The following is a 19,712-nucleotide window of genomic DNA, read 5'->3' as shown; positions in this document are numbered from 1 at the left end:
ATGTAAGCCGCCCCGAGTCCCCTAGGGGAGATGGGGCGGGGTATAATAATAATAATAATAATAATAATAATAATAATAATAATAATAATATTCCCCCTGTGTTCCAGTAAGTGCACCATCTATACATCCCTTCTTTCACATCCTCCTGCATGTGGGTTACAAACAGGGGCTACATGGCTTCCTTGGGAAGGGAGGAAGGCTTGGTCCAAAGACTGCCAGGTGCTGATCTCTCCTCTGAAAGTCTCCACTATTCAGATTTCCATACATTTTCCTATGTGGACAACAACTTGTAGTCGTCCCCCCCCAGCCATGATGGCTCAAAGACTCTAGAGCAGTGGTTCCCAAACTTATTTGACCTGCCCTTTCCAGAAAAAATATGACTCAGCACCCCCTGGAAAGGGGGGCATGGCTTAGAGGGGTGGGCGTGGCTCCTGCTCAAGAGGGCAGGCTGAGCCTCTCCCCTAGTCCAAGATGCAGGGCTGCGAGGGGAGGTGGGCGGGGCCACAAATGGGCGGCCAGGACTGGGATGGGAGGAGTTAGGAGCTCTGAGGCAGGGCTGAGCTTCTATCCCTGTCCTGCAGCGCCTGCCAAGACAGAGGAGGCAGGGCTAGAGGAGGGGGCAGGGCCTCTTCCTTAACCTCTATACCCCGTCCCTGTGTTCTAACAAGCGCCTCAGGGGAGGTATACAGAGGCTCAGCCCTGTCTTGCGCTCTTGGGAAGAGGCCCCGCCCCCCACCCCTAGCCTCGTCCTTTAGTCCTAAAAGGCCTCTCAGGAGAGGTATAGAGGCTCAGCCCTGTCTCGGGCTTTTAGAAGGAGGCCCCGCCCCCTTCCCTAGCTCCGCCCTCTGTGTCCCAACAAGCGCCTCAGGAGAGGTATAGATTCTAAGCCCTGTTTCGGGCTCTTGGGAAGAAGCCACGCCCACTCCTCTAGCTCCACCCCCTATGTGTCCTAACAGGCGCCTCAGGTGTTCAGCCCTGTCTCCAGCACTTGGGAAGAGGCCCTGCCCCTCCTCTGGCCCCGCCCCCATGTTCTAATAGGTACCATCACCGCCCCCCTGGATCGCTCCAGCGCCCACCAGGGGCGGTAGCACCCTCTTTGGGAATCACTCCTCTAGAGACTGTAGGGTAGGCATGGGGAAACTTTTTTGCCTTGGGACCACATTGCCGGGTCAGGAGGGAGGGAGGGAGGTCGGGCACATGCTGGGTGAGGGTGATTCAGGGAATGTCGTGTATGTAGCGTACCTAGATTTCAGTAAGGCCTTCGACAAAGTCCCTCACGACCTTCTGGCAAACAAACTAGTAAAATGTGGGCTAGACAAAACTACAGTTAGGTGGATCTGTAATTGGCTAAGCGAACGAACCCAAAGGGTGCTCACCAATGCGTCGTCTCCATCTTGGAAAGAAGTCACGAGTGGAGTGCCGCAGGGTTCTGTCCTGGGCCCGGTTCTGTTCAACATCTTTATTAACGACTTAGACGAAGGGTTAGAAGGCACGATCATCAAGTTTGCAGATGACACCAAACTGGGAGGGATAGCTAACACTCCAGAAGAAAGGAGCAGAATTCAAAATGATCTTGACAGACTAGAGAGATGGGCCGAAACTAACAAAATGAAGTTCCACAGGGATAAATGCAAGATACTTAACTTCAGCAGAAAAAATGGAATGCAAAGATACAGAATGGGGGACGATGCCTGGCTAGACAGCAGTACATGTGAAAAAGATCTTGGAATCCTCGTGGACAACAAGTTAAACATGAGCCAACAATGTGATGCGGCAGCTAAGAAAGCCAATGGGATTCTGGCCTGCATCAATAGGGGAATAGCGTCTAGATCCAGGGAAGTCATGCTCCCCCTCTATTCTGCCTTGGTCATACTGCGTCCAATTCTGGGCACCGCAGTTGAAGGGAGATATTGACAAGCTGGAATGTGTTCAGAGGAGGGCAACTAAGATGATCAAAGGTCTGGAGAACAAGCCCTATGAGGAGCAGCTTAAAGAACTGGGCATGTTTAGCCTGCAGAAGAGAAGGCTGAGAGGAGACATGATAGCCATGCACAATATGTGAGGGGAAGTCATAGGGAGGAGGGAGCAAGCTTGTTTTCAGACTAGGACACGGAACAATGGCTTCAAACTACAGGAAAGGAGATTCCACCTGAACATCAGAAAGAACTTCCTCACTGTGAGAACTGTTTGGCAGTGGAACTCTCTCCCCCGGACTGTGGTGGAGGCTCCTTCTTTGGAGGCTTTTAAACAGAAGCTGGATGGCCATCTGTCGGGGGTGCTTTGAATGCGATTTCCTGGCAGGGGGTTGGACTGGATGGCCTGTGAGGTCTCTTCCAACTCTATTATTCTATGATTCTAGGAGGGAGAAGGCCAGGAAAGGGCAGGGCAGGATCTGGGTCATCCTCAGGTTGTTCTTCCGGCATAAGGACAGGGCTGCTCACCCCATCCTTATACTGGGAGGAAGGCAAGACAAGCAGCAACTGCCCTGATTCTTCCTTCCGATTCTCGGGCTGTCCTTTCGGCATTATGCCAGGAGTAAGGCAAGACAGGAGGTGGCTCCAGAGGACTCTCAGACACCATGCGCCTTCCTTAGGTCTTCCTCCTGGCATAAAGATGGGGCTACTCGCACTGTCCTTATGCTGAGAAGAGGGAGAGACGTGCAGATGCTGAGAGCACGCCAGAGGATTCTCAGCTGCTGCGTGCCCTCCTCCCTCATCTTCTTGGTATAAGGATGTGGCAGGCCACCTTATCCCTATGCCAAGAGGACAAGCAAAATGAGGAGGGCCTGAGGTAAGCACCCAGGGGGCCGGTTTCAGCTTAGTTTGCTCATGCCTGCTGTAGGGGCTTTCAAAAATGCACTCAATTTTTCTCCTGATGTGTATATGTGCCTTCAGTGTCGATTTATGGTAACCCTGTGAACTTCGTTGGGTTTTCTTAGGCAAAGAATATTCAGAGATGGTGTTATCAGCTCCTTCCTCTAAAATATTGCCTGATACTCATCCACAAATTTGATCTTATGACCACATATGCGGATTATCTTGGCTTGAGTCAAGGTAGAGGACTTTCTCAGGTGATCACTCAGATTTTGTTTTGTTTTGTTTTTTGCAAGTTGGCCGAGCACCAAAATCAAATTATTTGATTATTACCATAGGTGGTGACTGAACAATTCATGTAACCAATACTATCAACAAGCCACGGGGTTTTTCCCGCAGACCACTAAGAAATATTCCCTGAATAAACGATTAGAGAAAATATGGCACCGTTTCAAAACTGGATATTTCTAAGATCATGTTTGGGCAGCTAAGTTGCTGTCCGGGTTTGAGGTTAGGACCTATTACATTTAAATTTCCAGTTCTAATTTGCTTTTGCTTTGCTTTTGGGAGTCACTGGACTTTTCAGGAATGCTGAATTTCAAGAACCAGTGCTATGGCAACTCTATTCTTCCGAAAATCAAAACATACAGGAGTAAACCAGGAAACAGGAATAAGACAAAACAAAGAAGAAAATACCAGTTTTAGAACAGCTTGTGTACTATTGCACATTTAGTAAATGAGGTGCTTTAGCAAAAGATGTGGTAATTAGGTAAGACGTGAAGAGGGCTTAGCACCTCCAAAATATTAAACATCTGCACCACAATAAGCCAGAATCTATGATTTACAACCTGTATAAATTATGAACATTTGCATTATTTCCATAAAGCAGTAGTTCTCAACCTGTGGGTTCCCAGATGTTTTGGCCTTCAACTCCCAGAAATCCTAACAGCTGCTAAACTGGCTGGCATTTCTGGAAGTTGTAGATCAAAACATCAGGGACCCACAGATTGCCTTAAAGTTATTTAATGCAAAGCTTTTAAAGCTATGAGTTGTAAGTCCCATTTGGAGTCCCTTAACTGAATGTGTAGGCTGTGAAATATTTGTTTAGCTTACCATCTAGTGGCTATTTGAGACATTTACATGAATCAATTAGCAACAATTTGCCAAAATGCTTCAGCTGAACTCCATTAAAAGGGAAAATCAGCCTAAAAAATCAAGATGAATTTGCCTGCAGGGAGAGAAGGGTTAATACCACGTGTTTGGATTTTTTTTGGTGGGGGAGGAGGAAATAATATGGATTGCATTGCATGTATGTGAACAGATCATGATAGGAACAAGAGGGAGATGGGTGTGGGTCAATTTCAGGCGCATAGACCGCTCTATCACCTGAGATCCTTTAAGTTGCTGGTACGATCTCCAAAACACTTCAGTGTGGTGCCCCATCTGAGGAGGAAAAAAAGGAGAGTGGTGGAAACTCCTTTCTTGAAAACGTTTTTAAAAAAATTTTATAAAGAATTTTATTAAATTTTTTATACTACATCAAAAGAGTGAGAACAACCAAGGTATAGAAAAGTAGGAAGAAGAGAGAAAGATAAAAGTCTACAATCTATAAAAATATACCCACAAAAAAAGATGTGACTTCCATTCCATCTTCTTGGATAATATTTTCTTATTATTCAATAATATTTTTTCTTACTAAAGAAAAAAATAGTAAAATTGTCTCTCGTAATCTTCATTTTCTCCAATTATCCAGATAGCCCTGAAGATCATCCCAATTTGTTCTTTTCATTATCTTGCCTGTATTTTTCTTCAACAAAAAAGTCAATTCGTCCATATCCCTTATTTCTCTTATCTTCTCCACCCACTCCTCAATTGGTGGGGCTGATGCCTCTTTCCATTCTCTAGCGAAAACAATTCTGGCGGAAGTTGTAATATAAGTAAAAAGTTTATCTTCTTGTTGAGTCAATTGTAAGTCTAAATCTGTAAATCCTAATAGATAGTACTCTGGTTTTCTTATAAAGTTTCTCTTTAAAACCTTTTGTGATTCTTCATGAATCTTCGTCCAAAACTGTTGCTTCTTTACAAGACCAACACATGTGATAGAAGGAACCAACTTGTTCTTTACATTTCCAACATTTATCAGAAACTGTTTTGTACATTTTAGCTAATTGTTTCGGTTTAGTATACCATCTGTGGAACATTTTTATCCAGTTCTCTTTCAAATCCGTTGCATATGTATATTTTAATTTTTTGTTCCACATTTGTTCCCATTCTTTCATTTGGACTGGTCTTCTTAAATTGCTCCTTTCTTGAAAACTTGGCCATCTGTCAGGGATACTTTTATTATGCATTTCCTGCATGGCAGAGGATGGACTAGATGGCCCATGTGGTAACTTCCATCTCTATTATTCTATGATTTCATAGAATAACCTGGTGGCACAGCGGTTTAAACCACTGAGCTTGCTGACTGAAAGGTTGGCAGTTTGAATCCGGGGACGGGGTAAGCTCCCACTGTTAGCCCCAGCTTCTGCATGTTCGGAAACATGCAAATGTGAGTAGCTCAATAGGTATCTCTTTTGCGGTAAGGTAACAGTGCTCCATGCAGTCATGCCGGCCACATGACCTAGGAGGTGTCTATGGACAATACTGGCTCTTCGCCTTAGAAATTGAGATGAGCACCAACCCCCAGAATTGGATAGGACTAGACTTAATGACAGGGGAAAACCTTTACCTTTAGATATGATTTTACTTGTTTTTTTTAGTGACCAGCCAAGTTATATTCACAAGTGATTGTTGCCCTCTACTGGACAATGACACAACGTACAACTTGACATGGCTTTGATATGCAAACTACTTATACAACATGCATACCCAGGGTCCAGGGAATATATGTTGTTGATCTACAACGCTCATCAGCCGAGCTAGGATATCCAGCAGTGAAGAATGTTAGGGGATGCAATCCAATGTCATCTAGCAGACCACATCTTTCCCACTATTATCTTAGTAAAGGTAAAGGTTTCCCCTGACGTTAAGTCCAGTCATGTCTGACTCTGGGGGTTGGTGCTCATCTCCATTTCTAAGCCGAAGAGCCGGTGTTGTCCATAGACTCCTCCAAGGTCATGTGGCCAGCATGACTGCATGGAGCGCCATTACCTTCCCGCTGGAGCGGTACCTATTGATCTACTCACATTGGCATATTTGCGAACTGCTAGGCTGGCAGAAGCTGGAGCTAACAGCGGGTGCTCACTCCACTCCTGGGATTTGAACCTGGGACCTTTCAGTCTGCAAGTTCAGCAGCTCAGTGCTTTAACACACCGCCACTGGGGCTCTACTATCTTATGTGCACATAAAAACTTAGTTCTAGTTCTGGACCAGCATTTTTGTGTGTGTCAGGAGCGACTTGAGAAACTGCAAGTCACTTCTGGTGTGAGAGAATTGGTCGTTTGCAAGGACGTTGCCCAGGGGATGCCTGGATGTTTGATGTTTTACTATCCTGTGGGAGGCTTCTCTCATGCCCCTGCATGGGGAGCTGGAGCTGACAGAGGGAGCTCTGTCCTTGAGTCCGGGAGAGGGGGTGAGCTGGACCAGCATAATATCATAAATCATATCATAATTCTGGACCAGCATAATATCACATCACATCATATCAATGTGGATAAGTACAAACCTAATATATCCTCAAATATTTTCTAATATATTTACAGTAAAGTCTCACTTATCCAACATAAACGGGCCGGCAGAACGTTGGATAAGCGAATATGTTGGATAATAAGGAGAGATTAAGAAAAAGCCTATTAAACATCAATATAGGTTATGTTTTTACAAATTAATCATGAAAACATCATGTTATACAACAAATTTGACAGAAAAAGTAGTTCATTATACATTAATGCTATGTGGTAATTACTGTATTTACGAATTTAGCACCAAAATATCATGATATATTGAAAACATTGACTACAAAAATGTGTTGGATAATCCAGAACGTTGGATAAGCAAGTGTTGAATAAGTGAGACTCTACTGTACTTTGTAATTTCCAGGTGAGTATATGGCCTAAGAAAACGCTATTAAATTCAAAAGGCTGCCATGTGTTGGCAGGTGACTTGAAGGCATATAAACAAATGCAATTATTGTATCTAGCTAGTAGGTAAAACACATGTAAACTCATATATCAATGCATTCAATGTGCTGCATATTTTATGTGATGCTATATAGCACCAGATGTAATATATTTTCTTTGTTTAATAGCCAATTAACATATTTTGCAAAAACTGGCTACCAGTATTTAAAACACTTTAAAATCAGGACAGTAAATAAAGAGCAACAACACCCAAAATACAGGGGAATTCCATACAGGAAACAATCAAGGCCAGCTAACACCTCCCAACAAAGGATTCCCCCAGACAGGAAGCAGGCTTTGAAGTTGCAAGGCCATTCAATGCTAGTCAAGGTGGCTAACTGCACCATTCACACTTGACTCAAACAGACAAGAGTCTGGATATTCCGTAGATATATAAATCCCACTTGCCTAGTTTCCAATAGACCTCACAACCTCTGAGGATGCCTGCCAGAGATGTGGGTGAAGTGTCAGGAGAGAATGCTTCTGCAACATGGTCATACAGCCCAGAAAGCTCACAGCAACCCAGTGATTCTGGCCATGAAAGCCTTTGACAACACATTTATTTAGTTGTTGTGTGCCTGCAAGTATTTCCTACCTATCATGGGGTTTTCTCGGGCTGAGAGTATTTGATTTGTCCATGATCACCCAGTGCATTCTGCCCTATATTCAAAGCTCTCGGTGTAAGTTACTTTTATCTTTGTTGTAGCCAATGTTTTGGAAATTAAGCTAAGCACAATTGTATTGATTCAGTAACTAAAAAGATAGGTAGGAAGAGAAAGAACTCAAAAATTGAAATATACCTGTGGCTAGTTATTGAATGGAGCCCCTGTGGTGCAGTGGGTTAAACTGCTAAGCTGCTGAATTTGCTGACCAAAAGGTAACTGGTTCAAATCCTGGGAGCGAGTTGAGCTCCTGCTGTTAGTCTCAGCTTCTGCCAACCTAGCAGTTCGAAAACATGCACATGTGAGTAGGTACCACTTCGGTGGGAAGGGAACGGCACTCCATGCAGTCATGCCGGCCACATGACCTTGGAGGTGTCTACGGACAACGCCAGTTCTTCGGCTTAGAAATGGAGATGAGCACCAACCCCCAGAGTCGGACATGACTAGACTTAATGCCAGGGGAAAAACCTTTACCTTACTTTAGTTATTGAATAGGAGAATATGGATGGGGCACAGATTTTGGGAGGAGTGGAAAGTATGTAGGAAAAACCTGCCCCTCTCCATTTGTTTTGTGAATGGGAGCATTAGTCAATTGAAGACAGCAGTTTATTTAATAGCATGCTGTTCCAGATATTCAGCATTCAGACTGAGTAATCAGGCACCAAAGCAATCACAATCCCTTTCTTTCCACACCAGCCTAATTCAAAGGCAGCTGGAAAGGCTGGCTGATAAGAGTAAAATAAGATCATAATGAACAGACTTTTAAAGATAACAGAAGCGATCAAGACAAGAAAAAAGGTAGTCACGGGAGAATAATAGAAGAAAGCTTCAACAGGGTTGGCCTACATATTACAGGTAGCTACTAGCTAGGTATCTCGCTTGGGATAACTCAATGAGCTTCAAACATGGGGAAATCCATCAAAAGAGGAGAATGAAACTCACCTGAGGCCCCATATACACCCATATAAAGGACTTTGAACTGGATTATCTGGCAATGTAGACTCATATAATCCAGTTCAAAGCAGATAATGTAGGTTAGGTTTTCCCCTGAGTCCAGATGTGTCCGACTGGGGATTGGTGCTCATCTCCATTTCTAAGCCGAAGAGCCGGCATTGTCCGTAGACACCTCCAAGGTCATGTGGCTGGCATGACTGCATAGAGTGCCGTTACCGTCCAGCCGGAGCAGTACCTATCGATCTACTCACATTTGCATGTTTTTGAATTGCTAGGTTGGCAGAAGTTGGGGCTAACAGCGGGTGCTCACTCCACTCCCCGGATTTGAACCTCCAACCTTTAGATCCTCAAGTTCAGCAGCTCAGCGCTTTAATACGCTGTGCCACCAGAGGCCCCGTATAATGATTTGATAATCAGGATTATATGGCAGTGTAGAAGGGCCTGAGTCTCCTCCAAACCCTTGAAACTAATATGTGCAGGGATTCCTCTCCTTCCTCAATTGCCCTGTGTAGTTGCTTCCCTTTCTATAAATCAAATGGAAAAGGCAAAAATGGGTAGGCAATATGGTATTCCTGTGTGCTGGGAAAAAATCTGGGTTGTAAAACACATGCAACATTAATCGGAGGAATTAAGATTTTAAGCCAGGACCTGTTTGCTTTATCTCCGAAAGGCACATGGGAAAAAGAACTCCCTGTTAAGAGTTATGTCTAAGAGCATTATCGCATCATAACAGAGAGTTATAGAGATGCAATACTCCCACGGATGCTTCAGTCTTATTGTGAGAAATTGTCATTCTCTAGGCATCACTAGAGTGGCTGCGGTGGCTCAGTGGGTTCAACCGTAAAGCTGTAGCACTTGTTAACCGGAAGCTTGGCGGTTCAAATCTGCGAGACAGGGTGAGCTCCTGTTGTTAGCCCCAGCTTCTACCAACCTAGCCATTCAAAAACATGCAAATGTGAGTAGATCAATAGGTACCACTATGGCAAGAAGGTAATGGCATTCCATGCAGTCATGCTGGCCACATGACGTAGGAGGCGTCTATGGACAACGCTGGTTCTTCATCTTAAAAATGGAGTTGAACACCACCCCACAGAATCAGACTCAGCTAGACTCAATGTCAAGGGGAAACCTTTAGTTTTACATGGGTATTGCTACATTGGAGAATTGTTGAACATTTTTTCCATACACTGGAGACACTCCATTAATAATCCCGTCTTCTTGGAACAATTCAATAAGCAGTTCAGGTGTGGGTTTCTCATAGCATTTTCTTCCATGAATGATCCATTAGTGGACATGTGTGGATTCCCAAGGAAATCTTTGGTAGAGAAGCCCCAGACCACTTGATTTTGGCTTTTTATGTAGAGGACACAATTTTATGATGCCATAATGTATAATGAGACATGAACATCCATGGATTTTGGTTTCTGCAGGAGATTCTGGAGCAACCTTTTATCTACTTTTAAGCACAACATCACTTTGCTCAATAGGTGGAAACTCAGCAAATATGTTTCAACCCATCAAGGCATCGCTATGCCTTGGAGCATCACCATCTCATTGGCCCCATCTACACTGCCATATAATGCAATTTGAACTCCATTATATGGTCAATGTAGACTCATATAATGCAGATTGAATTTATTGAACTGGATTTTATGAGTCTACACTGCCATATAATCCAGCAGCTGTGGTGGCGCAGTCAGTTAAACCCTTGTGCCAGCTGAACTGCTGACCCAAAGGTTGGGTTGCTATCCTGAAGGATGCCGGTTCGAATCCATGAGATGGGGAGCGCTCCCGTCTGTCAGCTCTAGCTTTCCATGCGGGGACATGAGGGAAGCCTCCCAGCAGGATGGTAACATATCCGGGCGTCCTCTGGGCAACATCTCGGTAGACGGCCAATTCTCTCTCATCAGAAGCGACTTGCAGTATGTTTTCAAGTCCCTTCTGACACAATAAAAAAAAATCCTGGTCAATGCAGTTAACTTGCATTCTGAAACTGCATTATATGGCTGTGTAAATGGGCCATTAGAGGATGTCTTTATTGGTTTTCTTGCTGCTTCTGTTATTACTTCTTCAGCTGTAAGGTGAGCAGGCAAGTGGGGGTGTGGTTTCTGAATCCAGATGATCTACTTTGAACTGGATTATATGGCTGTGTAGACTCATATAATCCAGTTCCAAGAAGGTAATCTGGATTCAGAGACTGGATTATATAGCAGTGTAGATCTAGCCTAAATATATATAAGGAGGACCTTTATTTATTTATTTATTTGCAGTGTTTATATTCCGCCCTTCTCACCTCAAAGAGGACTCAGGGCAGCTCACACAACATACTGTATATACTTGAGTATAAGCCTAGTTTTTCAGTCCTTTTTTTAAGACTGAAAAAGCCCCCCTCGGCTTATACTCGGGTGAGGGTCCTGGTTGGTTTATATTTGGGTCAGCTTATACTTAGAATATATGGCACATTTATTATTTTTCTCTATTATTATTGATATTATTGCATTTATTATTTTTCTTTATTATTGTTGCTACTATTACATTTATTTTACTTTTTATTATTATTATTATTACATGTATTATTTCACTCTGATCTTATTATTATTGCGTTTATTATTTTACTCTATTTATTATTACTTGTATTATTTTCCTGAATTTATTATTATTATTATTATTACATGTATTATTTTACGCTATTATTATTAAAAGGATACATAAGCACATTTACATTGAAGAAGATGAGAATAATGATTTGATCAGAGTTGGACAGTCTTATCTTAAATTTGAGCTTTATGTAAATATTCAAAAACATTTAACCTACTGATGGCTCAGTTAATGTAATTTTATTGTTATCTATTTTTATTTCTGAAATTTACCACCCTCAGCTTATACTGGAGTCAGTGTTTTCCCAGGTTTTTTTGTGGTAAAATTAAGTGCCTTGGCTTATATTCGGGTCGGCTTATACTCGAGTATATACAGTATATATGTGGCAAACATTCAATGCCATTTATGCACTGACAAGACAGACAATTGTATATAGATAGAGATATATAGCACTTTTAACTTCCTCCATGTTTACAAGTCTCACTTAGTGCCGCTCATCCTTATGTTTTATTGCTGTGTTTTAACTTTGTCTTATTAATGGTTTGATTTTAATCGTATATTTTAATTTTTCATTTGTGCATTTTCGGTATTTGATGTTTTTGTATGTATACTTGTTTTGCATTTGTAAGCCGCCCTGAGTCCCTCCAGGAAGATAGAGGCAGGGTACAAGAATAAAATAATAATAATAATAATAATTATTATTATTATTATTATTATTATTTAGGCTTTTCCCATCTTTGGCATCTCAGAGGCTTGTGCTTGGTTCCGGCTATAGGGGTACTGTCACTCCATCTCCCTGCCAAAGAGCTTTGTTTATAAACTTCCTCCTTGATCGAATTGCCAGCATTTTCTGGCATTTCCTTATGGGTGCCTTAATATCTCCCCACTTTAAAGTGGTATCTATTTATCTACTCACATTTTGCTTTCGAACTGCTAGGTAGGCAGAAAGTGGTCTAAAGGCCAGGAGCTCACTCTGACTCGGGCTTTGAACTGTCAACCTTTCGATTGATAAGTTTTACTCCTGGCCTTTAGCCCAGCTTCCTCCAATCTAGTGGTTTGAAAGCAAAAAATGTGAATAGATACATAAGTACCGCTTAAAAGCGGGGGAGGTATTTTAAAGGAAAAATGCCAGTGATTCAACAAAAAAGCACACACACACCCGCCCGCCCCTGTGGCCGGGTGAGAAGGGCGGAATATAAATATTGTAAATAAATAAATAATAAATAAAATGTTAGTATGGAAGGGGATCTTGTAGTATTTTAATTTCTAGAGAATGAAGTTGGTAGCATAAGCTTTTGTAAAGTAGTGGTGCATCTACTCACTGTACAATTAATGGACTTTGATTCTTCTTTATCTGCCATGGATCTATGCTATGGAATCCTGGGAGCTATAGTTTTACAAGGTTTCTAGCCGTCTCTGACAAAGAAAGCTAGTGCCGTCACAAATTACAAATCCCATTATTCCATAGCATTGAGCCATAGCAGTTAAAGTGGTGCCAGTCTGCATTAATTCTGCATCTTTAATCTACTTCACAAGATGCATTTTAAAATGTCAGTTTCTCTTTCCCCTTTATTGTTCAGCTTGCTTCAGTTGCTACAAACCCAATTCAAAATATAAAAGTGGTTTGTGCTCAACGCAAATTTTGCCCTTCCCCAAAGGCTCAGGCAAAAGCAAACATGCAGTCACAGAGTATATGCACTCTTCCTCTTTAATAACTTTAGCCTTCTTGCCCACATTCTGATCTAACTTAGTCACATGCGTTCCAGTTTCTACCTGTGGAATATTTTTCTGTTCTTTTAAAAGTTTTATTTTGCTGCAGAGCATATTTCCTCTCAAGGGTCATTAAGAGCAGTTAAAAAACAGAAATCACTCAACCTCACCTTTTCGCTGCATGTGTTTAGTGTGTTGTTGGCCATGCAATATATTGCACTCTTTTAAGGAGTGTTAATTTTTTATAGCTCGGTGGGTTGTTTCCTGATCAGTAAGAGCTGACCTTTACTCAGGACTGGAATCATGTCACCATCATACTGTGCCATATAAAGGTTGCTATGCTCATGAACCAGTCCTAGAACAAACAACACCTTCTTGAACCCTGACTTGGCATCACCTGTAACGGCAAACCTTCCACTTCTGTTTTCATATCCCTCCCTTCCCTCCCTCATAAAATTGTACCGAGAACAAGTTTGGCAGCTGAAACAGTGGCTTAGTTTCTCTGTACACACAGCGGTTTCGGTTGAATTATCCAGCTTATTTTAGCCAGGTCCTGAGAAGAGGAAAAGCAACAGACGCGGCAAGTGTGTCCACAGCAGGACAGGCAAAAAGCAGACAAATGTACAGGTAAATGTTTCTTACTCTTTAATATCCGTAGCCACATCCATTTCAGGGTTCGGGGAAGCTTCTTTTAAGGCATCCTCAGTTCTCCTGAAAAAAGGAAATGGGTCATGAAATACAAAAACTCTTTACTACGTTGTGATCTTCTTTGGCGGTGTGTAAAATAAGAATGGCAGCACTGCTACTGTGCAATTTTTGCTGGTTTTGTGCGGCTGGAAGAAAGCATGAACTCAGTGGGTAGCGCAGGAGTCAAAAGCTCGTTCCTTTTAATACTGCGGAAGTAGGCAGAATTCTTTTAAAAAATGAAGAGAATTGGACAGGCACCCTATCAGGTCTAAGTTTAGTCTTAAACATTATGCAGTCACAAACAACAAGCTTCCTTGACCCCTCATAATATAATAATTTATTTGTTTGACCAGTCATATGACCATTTCAAAGTGCAACATAAATAAAAACAAGGCAAAAAGGATGGGAGGACAGGCAGCTAACCATCTGTTTGCCGACAAAATCTTATTTTCCTGATTCTTCTTTCAGGAAATGTGCTCTTTTCTTGATAGCTTTTAGGATAAAAAGACTTACTCTAATTATTTGTCCTTGCAGAAGATCATTTCTGTTGGGGGACCTAAAATTAGATAGTAATGGATGTAAATAACTGTGTCGAAGTTCGGCATATGCTGGGCAGTCAATCAAAAAATGTTCAATATCTTCCACTATTTGATCTCCCCAGACACAAAATCTCCCATTTCTTGGGATGTTACAGTAGTGACCAGTTTCATCATAATACCGAGTTGTTCAAACCTGGCCCTGGTATATATTCTTCTTAAGGGTAACGGAACTGGAATAGTCAAATAGTGTTCTAAATGAGTATTCATTTTGTGGGAGGCTAAAAACGCTTCCTTGACCCAACAGGAGCAAGGAGTCTTTCAGAATAAGAGGGAGAGAAAGTGCATTTTGGATTCCTGTCTATTTCTCTGTCTTAGGGGCAGAAGCCCCTATTTATATATTTGGTGGTTTAGTGGAGCACCCTTTCTGGATCACACATTTCCTACTGAGAGCTCAGGACACCTAAAAATTTTATAGCAACATAATTTGAAACCACAAATTACAGTACTACATTATGCACAATGCAGCGATTAAAAATAGTGGAGTGGTTTTTGAACATATTTCTGTTTCCAAAGGATTAAACAGGGTTGCCTTCTTTCACCTCTTTTCTTTGCTCTGGCTACGGAAGCTCTTGCTAACTTGCTCCAAACTCACCCAAAGATTATGAATGTAGATATCAACAGTCTATTTTTAAAAACTACATCTTCGCCCCGGTGGCGAAGTGCGTTAAAGCACTGAGCTGGAGACCGAAAGGTCCCAGGTTCAAACCCCGGGAGCGGCGTGAGTGGCCGCTGTTAGCTCCAGCTCCTGCCAACCTAGCAGTTTGAAAACATGCCAATGTGAGTAGATCAATAGGTACCGCTCCGGCGGGAAGGTAAGGGCGCTCCATGCAGTCATGCCGGCCACATGACCTTGGAGGTGTCTACAGACAACGCAAGCTCTTTGGCTTAGAAATGGAGATGAGCACCAACCCCCAGAGTCAGACATGACTGGACTTAACGTCAGGGGAAAACCTTTACCTTTACCTTTTTTACATCTCTTTGCTAGGGCAGTTTCCAGAGAGTAAGTAATCAGATGAGGTTTAAATATAATTTTTAAATGCTGTAAAGTGGATGTCTCAAATTTCAATTTAAGTAAAACGAAAGTATTAGCACTAACTATGTCATCCAGAGATAAACCCACCCTACATTCTGAATATAATCCATGGTATTATAGTCGATATAGTACTTCTGTAATAAAATCCATTACATTGAATTAGAGACATCTCAAGCTTTTTAAATATAACAACAAACCTTTGCAAGTGCAGGAAGAGTTGAAATTATCTTTGCAGGGTAAAATAGCTCTCTTCTCTCGAAACCGACTTAGGATTTCTTTTTTATATAATTGTTTTCATTTAAATAAAATAATACAAGACCTACAGTATATATAAACAAACTAACCAATTAACAAAAATAAAGTTAAAAACACTTTTTCTAGAATAAAAAAATTACTTCAACTGTCAAACGTTACCTTCATTCAACCTACATTATCTAATGCAGTGATTCCCAACCTGTGGTCCATAGACCACCAGTGGTCCCCAAGAGCTAAAATATGGTCCACAGCCTCACTCTAACTACACCATTGCAAGGAGAGTGACTGGTTTCACGAAACCCTTTTATAGTGCCGAGGCAACTGAGATGTCGGGAGGGGAGAAGCTGACTATGCACAAAAGGCGCGACAACAAGCCTCCTGACTGTGGCTTCTCCTCCTCCCCCTCCTCCTCCCCCCTGAGTGGAGCCATTCCATGTAGGGCCTGGAAGCGGGAGCACCTTGGTGTCTTTGTTTTTAGGCCTGTCCCTGGGGTTATTTGGGGTGCTGATTCAGAAAATTGCATTGGATTGACCACATGAGCTCCAGATTATTAAATATGGTTTTCTGTGGGAGAGCAGATGGCGACTACTGGGTGGCATATGTTCTGTATGAGAAACTAGAGCTGATGTGGTCTATCCAATGCAATTTTCTGAATTGGCACCCCAAATAACCAAACTGAATCTAAATTTGACCAAAAACTGATTTGTAACCCTTTTGGTACTAATGTTGGAGAGTGGTCCCTGGTCAAAGTGCACCCTGGTCAAAGTGGTCCCTGGTCAAGTGGTCCCTGGTCAAAAAAAAAAAAAAGGTTGGGAACCACTGATCTAATCTGAGGGCTTTACATTCTTTGTCTGATGGTTATAGTCTTGACACCCATTAACCAAAAACAACCATTGATACATCCTTTTCTCCACATAGTAACACTCTTCTCGTCCAAAAAAATCATGATGGAGGTCTAACCCCATCTTTGGTGGAGGAACACAATGAAGGGTCCCAGTCTTTCTTTAAGTTGGTTAGAGACCTCTCCTTGATTAACACAATAAGTGTATCAATTTCTGCAAGTTCACCTATTTTCATAAGCAAACCGTCTTGTGTCGGAATCACTGAGTCTTTTTATCTTTGAGCATAGATCATTCTTGCTACTGTTGTCATGCATAGAAATATCCTTCCACATTTTCCTTTCTTAAAAAAAGCTTTGTGTGGTGAGCACAATAAGGACTTTCTTATAAAATAAGGATTTTCTTATACTTATTCCACACTTGTAATTGTGACCTCCTTATTAAAATTAGAGTCTGAACGAATAAATGCCTTTGGCTGTTTCCTTAAAGAAAAAGACTGGGGGTTGGTTGCTTCCCTAAGGCAATGTTTCTCAAACTGTGCTCCTCCAGATGTTTTGGACTTCAGCTCCCACAATTCCTAATAGCTGGTACACTGGCTGGGATTTCTGGCAGCTGAAGTCCAAAACATCTGGAGGAACACAGTTTGGGAAATACTGCTCTCAGTGGTTCTCAACTTGTGGGTCCCCAGGTGTTTTGGCCTACAACTCCCAGAAATCCCAGCCAGTTTACCAGGGGGTTGAAGGCCAAAACATCTGGGGGCCCACAGGTTGAGAACCACTGCTCTAAGGGAAAGAAGGTTGTGAGGTATTTATAACGACTGCACCAATTTGTAAAGGACTAAGAACGACTAAGGTTCTTTCAGGCAGGGGAATCTTTTTATCCCACCACTGCCACCAATTTGCAAAGATGCAACCACCAAAGACTCAGAGAGGAGACCTTTTGAATTTTTTCCCCTTCTTCTTCTTATTCACTTTAGATGGTAACACAACTTGGTTTATAATATATGCAACAGAGGCTTAGATGTTGGAGGAACAATAACAAGTTTATTTAGGCACAGAGCTTAGTGGTTACAATGTTGTTTCTCAAAGGCACTTTTATTAACAGTTACAATACTAGAATGAGGTGAGTCAATCTCCCTAAAGTGTCATTTCTTTTACTTAAAGTAGTTAGAACTTTTTCCTCTGCTACTTTTAAACCGCAGTCACCCTGTGATATACGATCACAGATTCTCTGTTCCTTACCAGGACACAGACTACATTAAATAAGTCACCAAACTTATTTTAAACTGACTCAAAAATGAACAATTGAGTCTCCTTGATCCCCTCAACCTAGGATCAATCTTCCCTGTGCCTCATCAGAGCACAGACTGACTCCCCTTTTTTAAAACTCTGCACTTCTTCAACAAAACAGCAGTTGGCTCTGCCTACTTCTCCATGGCAACCAGCCTCTGAGTGCTGAGATGCAATAACTGTAATACTTCCCCTTTTAAAACACAAACACACAATTAAACATATCATCTGTAAACCAAAAAATCATACTTCATTACAAAGGTCTACTACCAGAGTGCCACTTCTAAGAAAGTCCTGCCATATTTAGAAGACATGTATTTTTTATAAATAGTTATAGAGATCCCTAGAAGCTTAGGGATTGCTTGATGGCTAGGTAGAGACAGGTGGGTCTTGCAAAATGCATATTCTCTGGTACTACTAATCTTTTTGTTTTGTTTTTCAGATGCAGAAGAACATTGGATGTGTTCTACAGTGGTCATGGGGCGACAGATAAGCCTGTCTAGCACTCCATCCCAGCATCCAGTTAAACACAGTCATAAATTTTCAGGTTATAGGGAGTAGTAGCTGCATGGCGGGTTCCTACTTTGGGAGGTAAATAAAGGGCTTCCTGAGAGCAGCAGCAGTATTTTTACAACTCTCTGTCTCCCTTGCCTGGACCCACCAGCATGCGGACCCCAACGCCCATGATTGTGGGCATTGTGCTTGGCCCCTGTGGGCTTGTCCTAAACCTGACCAGCACCCTAGCTCAGACCTGGAGGACGGTCAGCCTCATCCCCGGGGAGACACAGGACCTGATCCAGCACCAAGGCATCTGGCAGTTCTGCAATGAGTACCAGAGCAGCCACATGAACAACTGCTTTAACATTAAGGACACACTGGGATACTTCTCCCAGCTGCCTGTGCAAGTGGCCAAGGGACTCATGCCTGCCTCACTGGTGGTCACCGCTCTGGGTCTAGTGGTGGCTTCGCTGGGAGTGCGCTGTTGGCAAGACCAACCCCATCACTTGCTGGGTGGGCTGGGTGGGCTGCTGCTCTTCATTTCTGGACTGCTGAGCCTTATTGCCATCTCTTGGTACAACCATGAGCTCTACGATCTGCCTGCCCCCACAGGCAGCACATTGGCCGTGGGCTACTGCCTGGTCCTAGGGTACCTCGCTAGCTGCATGGAAATTATTGGGGGTCTCGCTCTGACTGTGAGCTTTGGCCAGTGTTGCAAAGAATGCAAACTGAAGAAAGCTACTAAAGACACCACTTACCCACCAAGCAACCAGCAGGGCCCAGCAAGCGTGGCAGCCATTAGCTCCCCCTCCATCATAGATGGCAGAAACACGCGCATCTCAAGCTGGAATACAGCACATAACTACCACAGCAATTTCCTGGATGTAATGGAAGATGAAGTGGGCAGTCAGAGTCCCAGCAGGTTTCCCTGTGACTCAGATCTGTAGCCCTAAACCGGGAAATTTCTACAAATGGAAGGCAAGGTATGAGCTGCCTGTGCCTGAACAGAACAGCAGCCAGGAATGATCACCTGAAAGTGTGACATTTTCCTACTTCTACAAACAAAAACAAATATTTCCTGAAATATTTGTTTGACAGTGAATTTAGCTGCCTGAGAGGATAATCGTGGATTCTTCATCTTCGGAAGTCTTTAAACAAAGTTTGGATGGCTATTTTGTGGATGCTTTCGTTGGATATTCCTTTCCTGTATTAGACTGGAAGGCTCTTCAGTTTCCATGATTTTATTTTTGATTATATGTGATTATAATTGGAGAGTGGTGCAGTGGGTTAAACCCTTGTGCTGGCAGGACTGCTGACCGACAGGTTGGCGGTTTGACTCTGGGGAGAGCGGGTGAGCTCCCTCTGTCAGCTCCAGCTCCCCATGTGGGGATATGAGAGAAGCCTCCCATGGGATGGTAAAACATCAAACATCTGGGTGTCCCCCTGGGCAACATTTTAGCAGAAGCCAATTCTTTCACACCAGAAGTGACTTGCAGTTTCTCAAGTTGCTCATGACACAAAAAAAGTGGTTGGAACAGCTGGAGCACTGAGATTCTTGATGCATCTATTTAAAGCATTTCCCAATCAATATTGTTATGTCATTAAGATGTTTAAAATTACTACAATAAAAATATGAAGAGTTTTCTTTATCAAA

General features: G+C 42.5%; 1 protein-coding gene across 1 annotated transcript; it reads left to right on the top strand.

Annotated features, from left to right (window-relative positions):
- The first annotated feature begins 12,970 nt into the window (after positions 1-12,970).
- On the top strand, positions 12,971-19,712 carry cldn23 (claudin 23). Its single transcript, XM_003224656.3, has 2 exons — positions 12,971-13,485; positions 18,003-19,712. The coding sequence occupies exon 2, from the start codon at positions 18,226-18,228 to the stop codon at positions 19,003-19,005; it is 780 nt and encodes a 259-aa protein (XP_003224704.2). The 5' UTR covers positions 12,971-13,485; positions 18,003-18,225; the 3' UTR covers positions 19,006-19,712.

Source organism: Anolis carolinensis, chromosome 2 (genome assembly GCF_035594765.1).
Source record: "Anolis carolinensis isolate JA03-04 chromosome 2, rAnoCar3.1.pri, whole genome shotgun sequence".
In the NCBI taxonomy this organism is placed as follows: Eukaryota; Metazoa; Chordata; class Lepidosauria; order Squamata; family Dactyloidae; genus Anolis; species Anolis carolinensis.
This window is presented reverse-complemented; position numbering and strand designations above follow the sequence as displayed.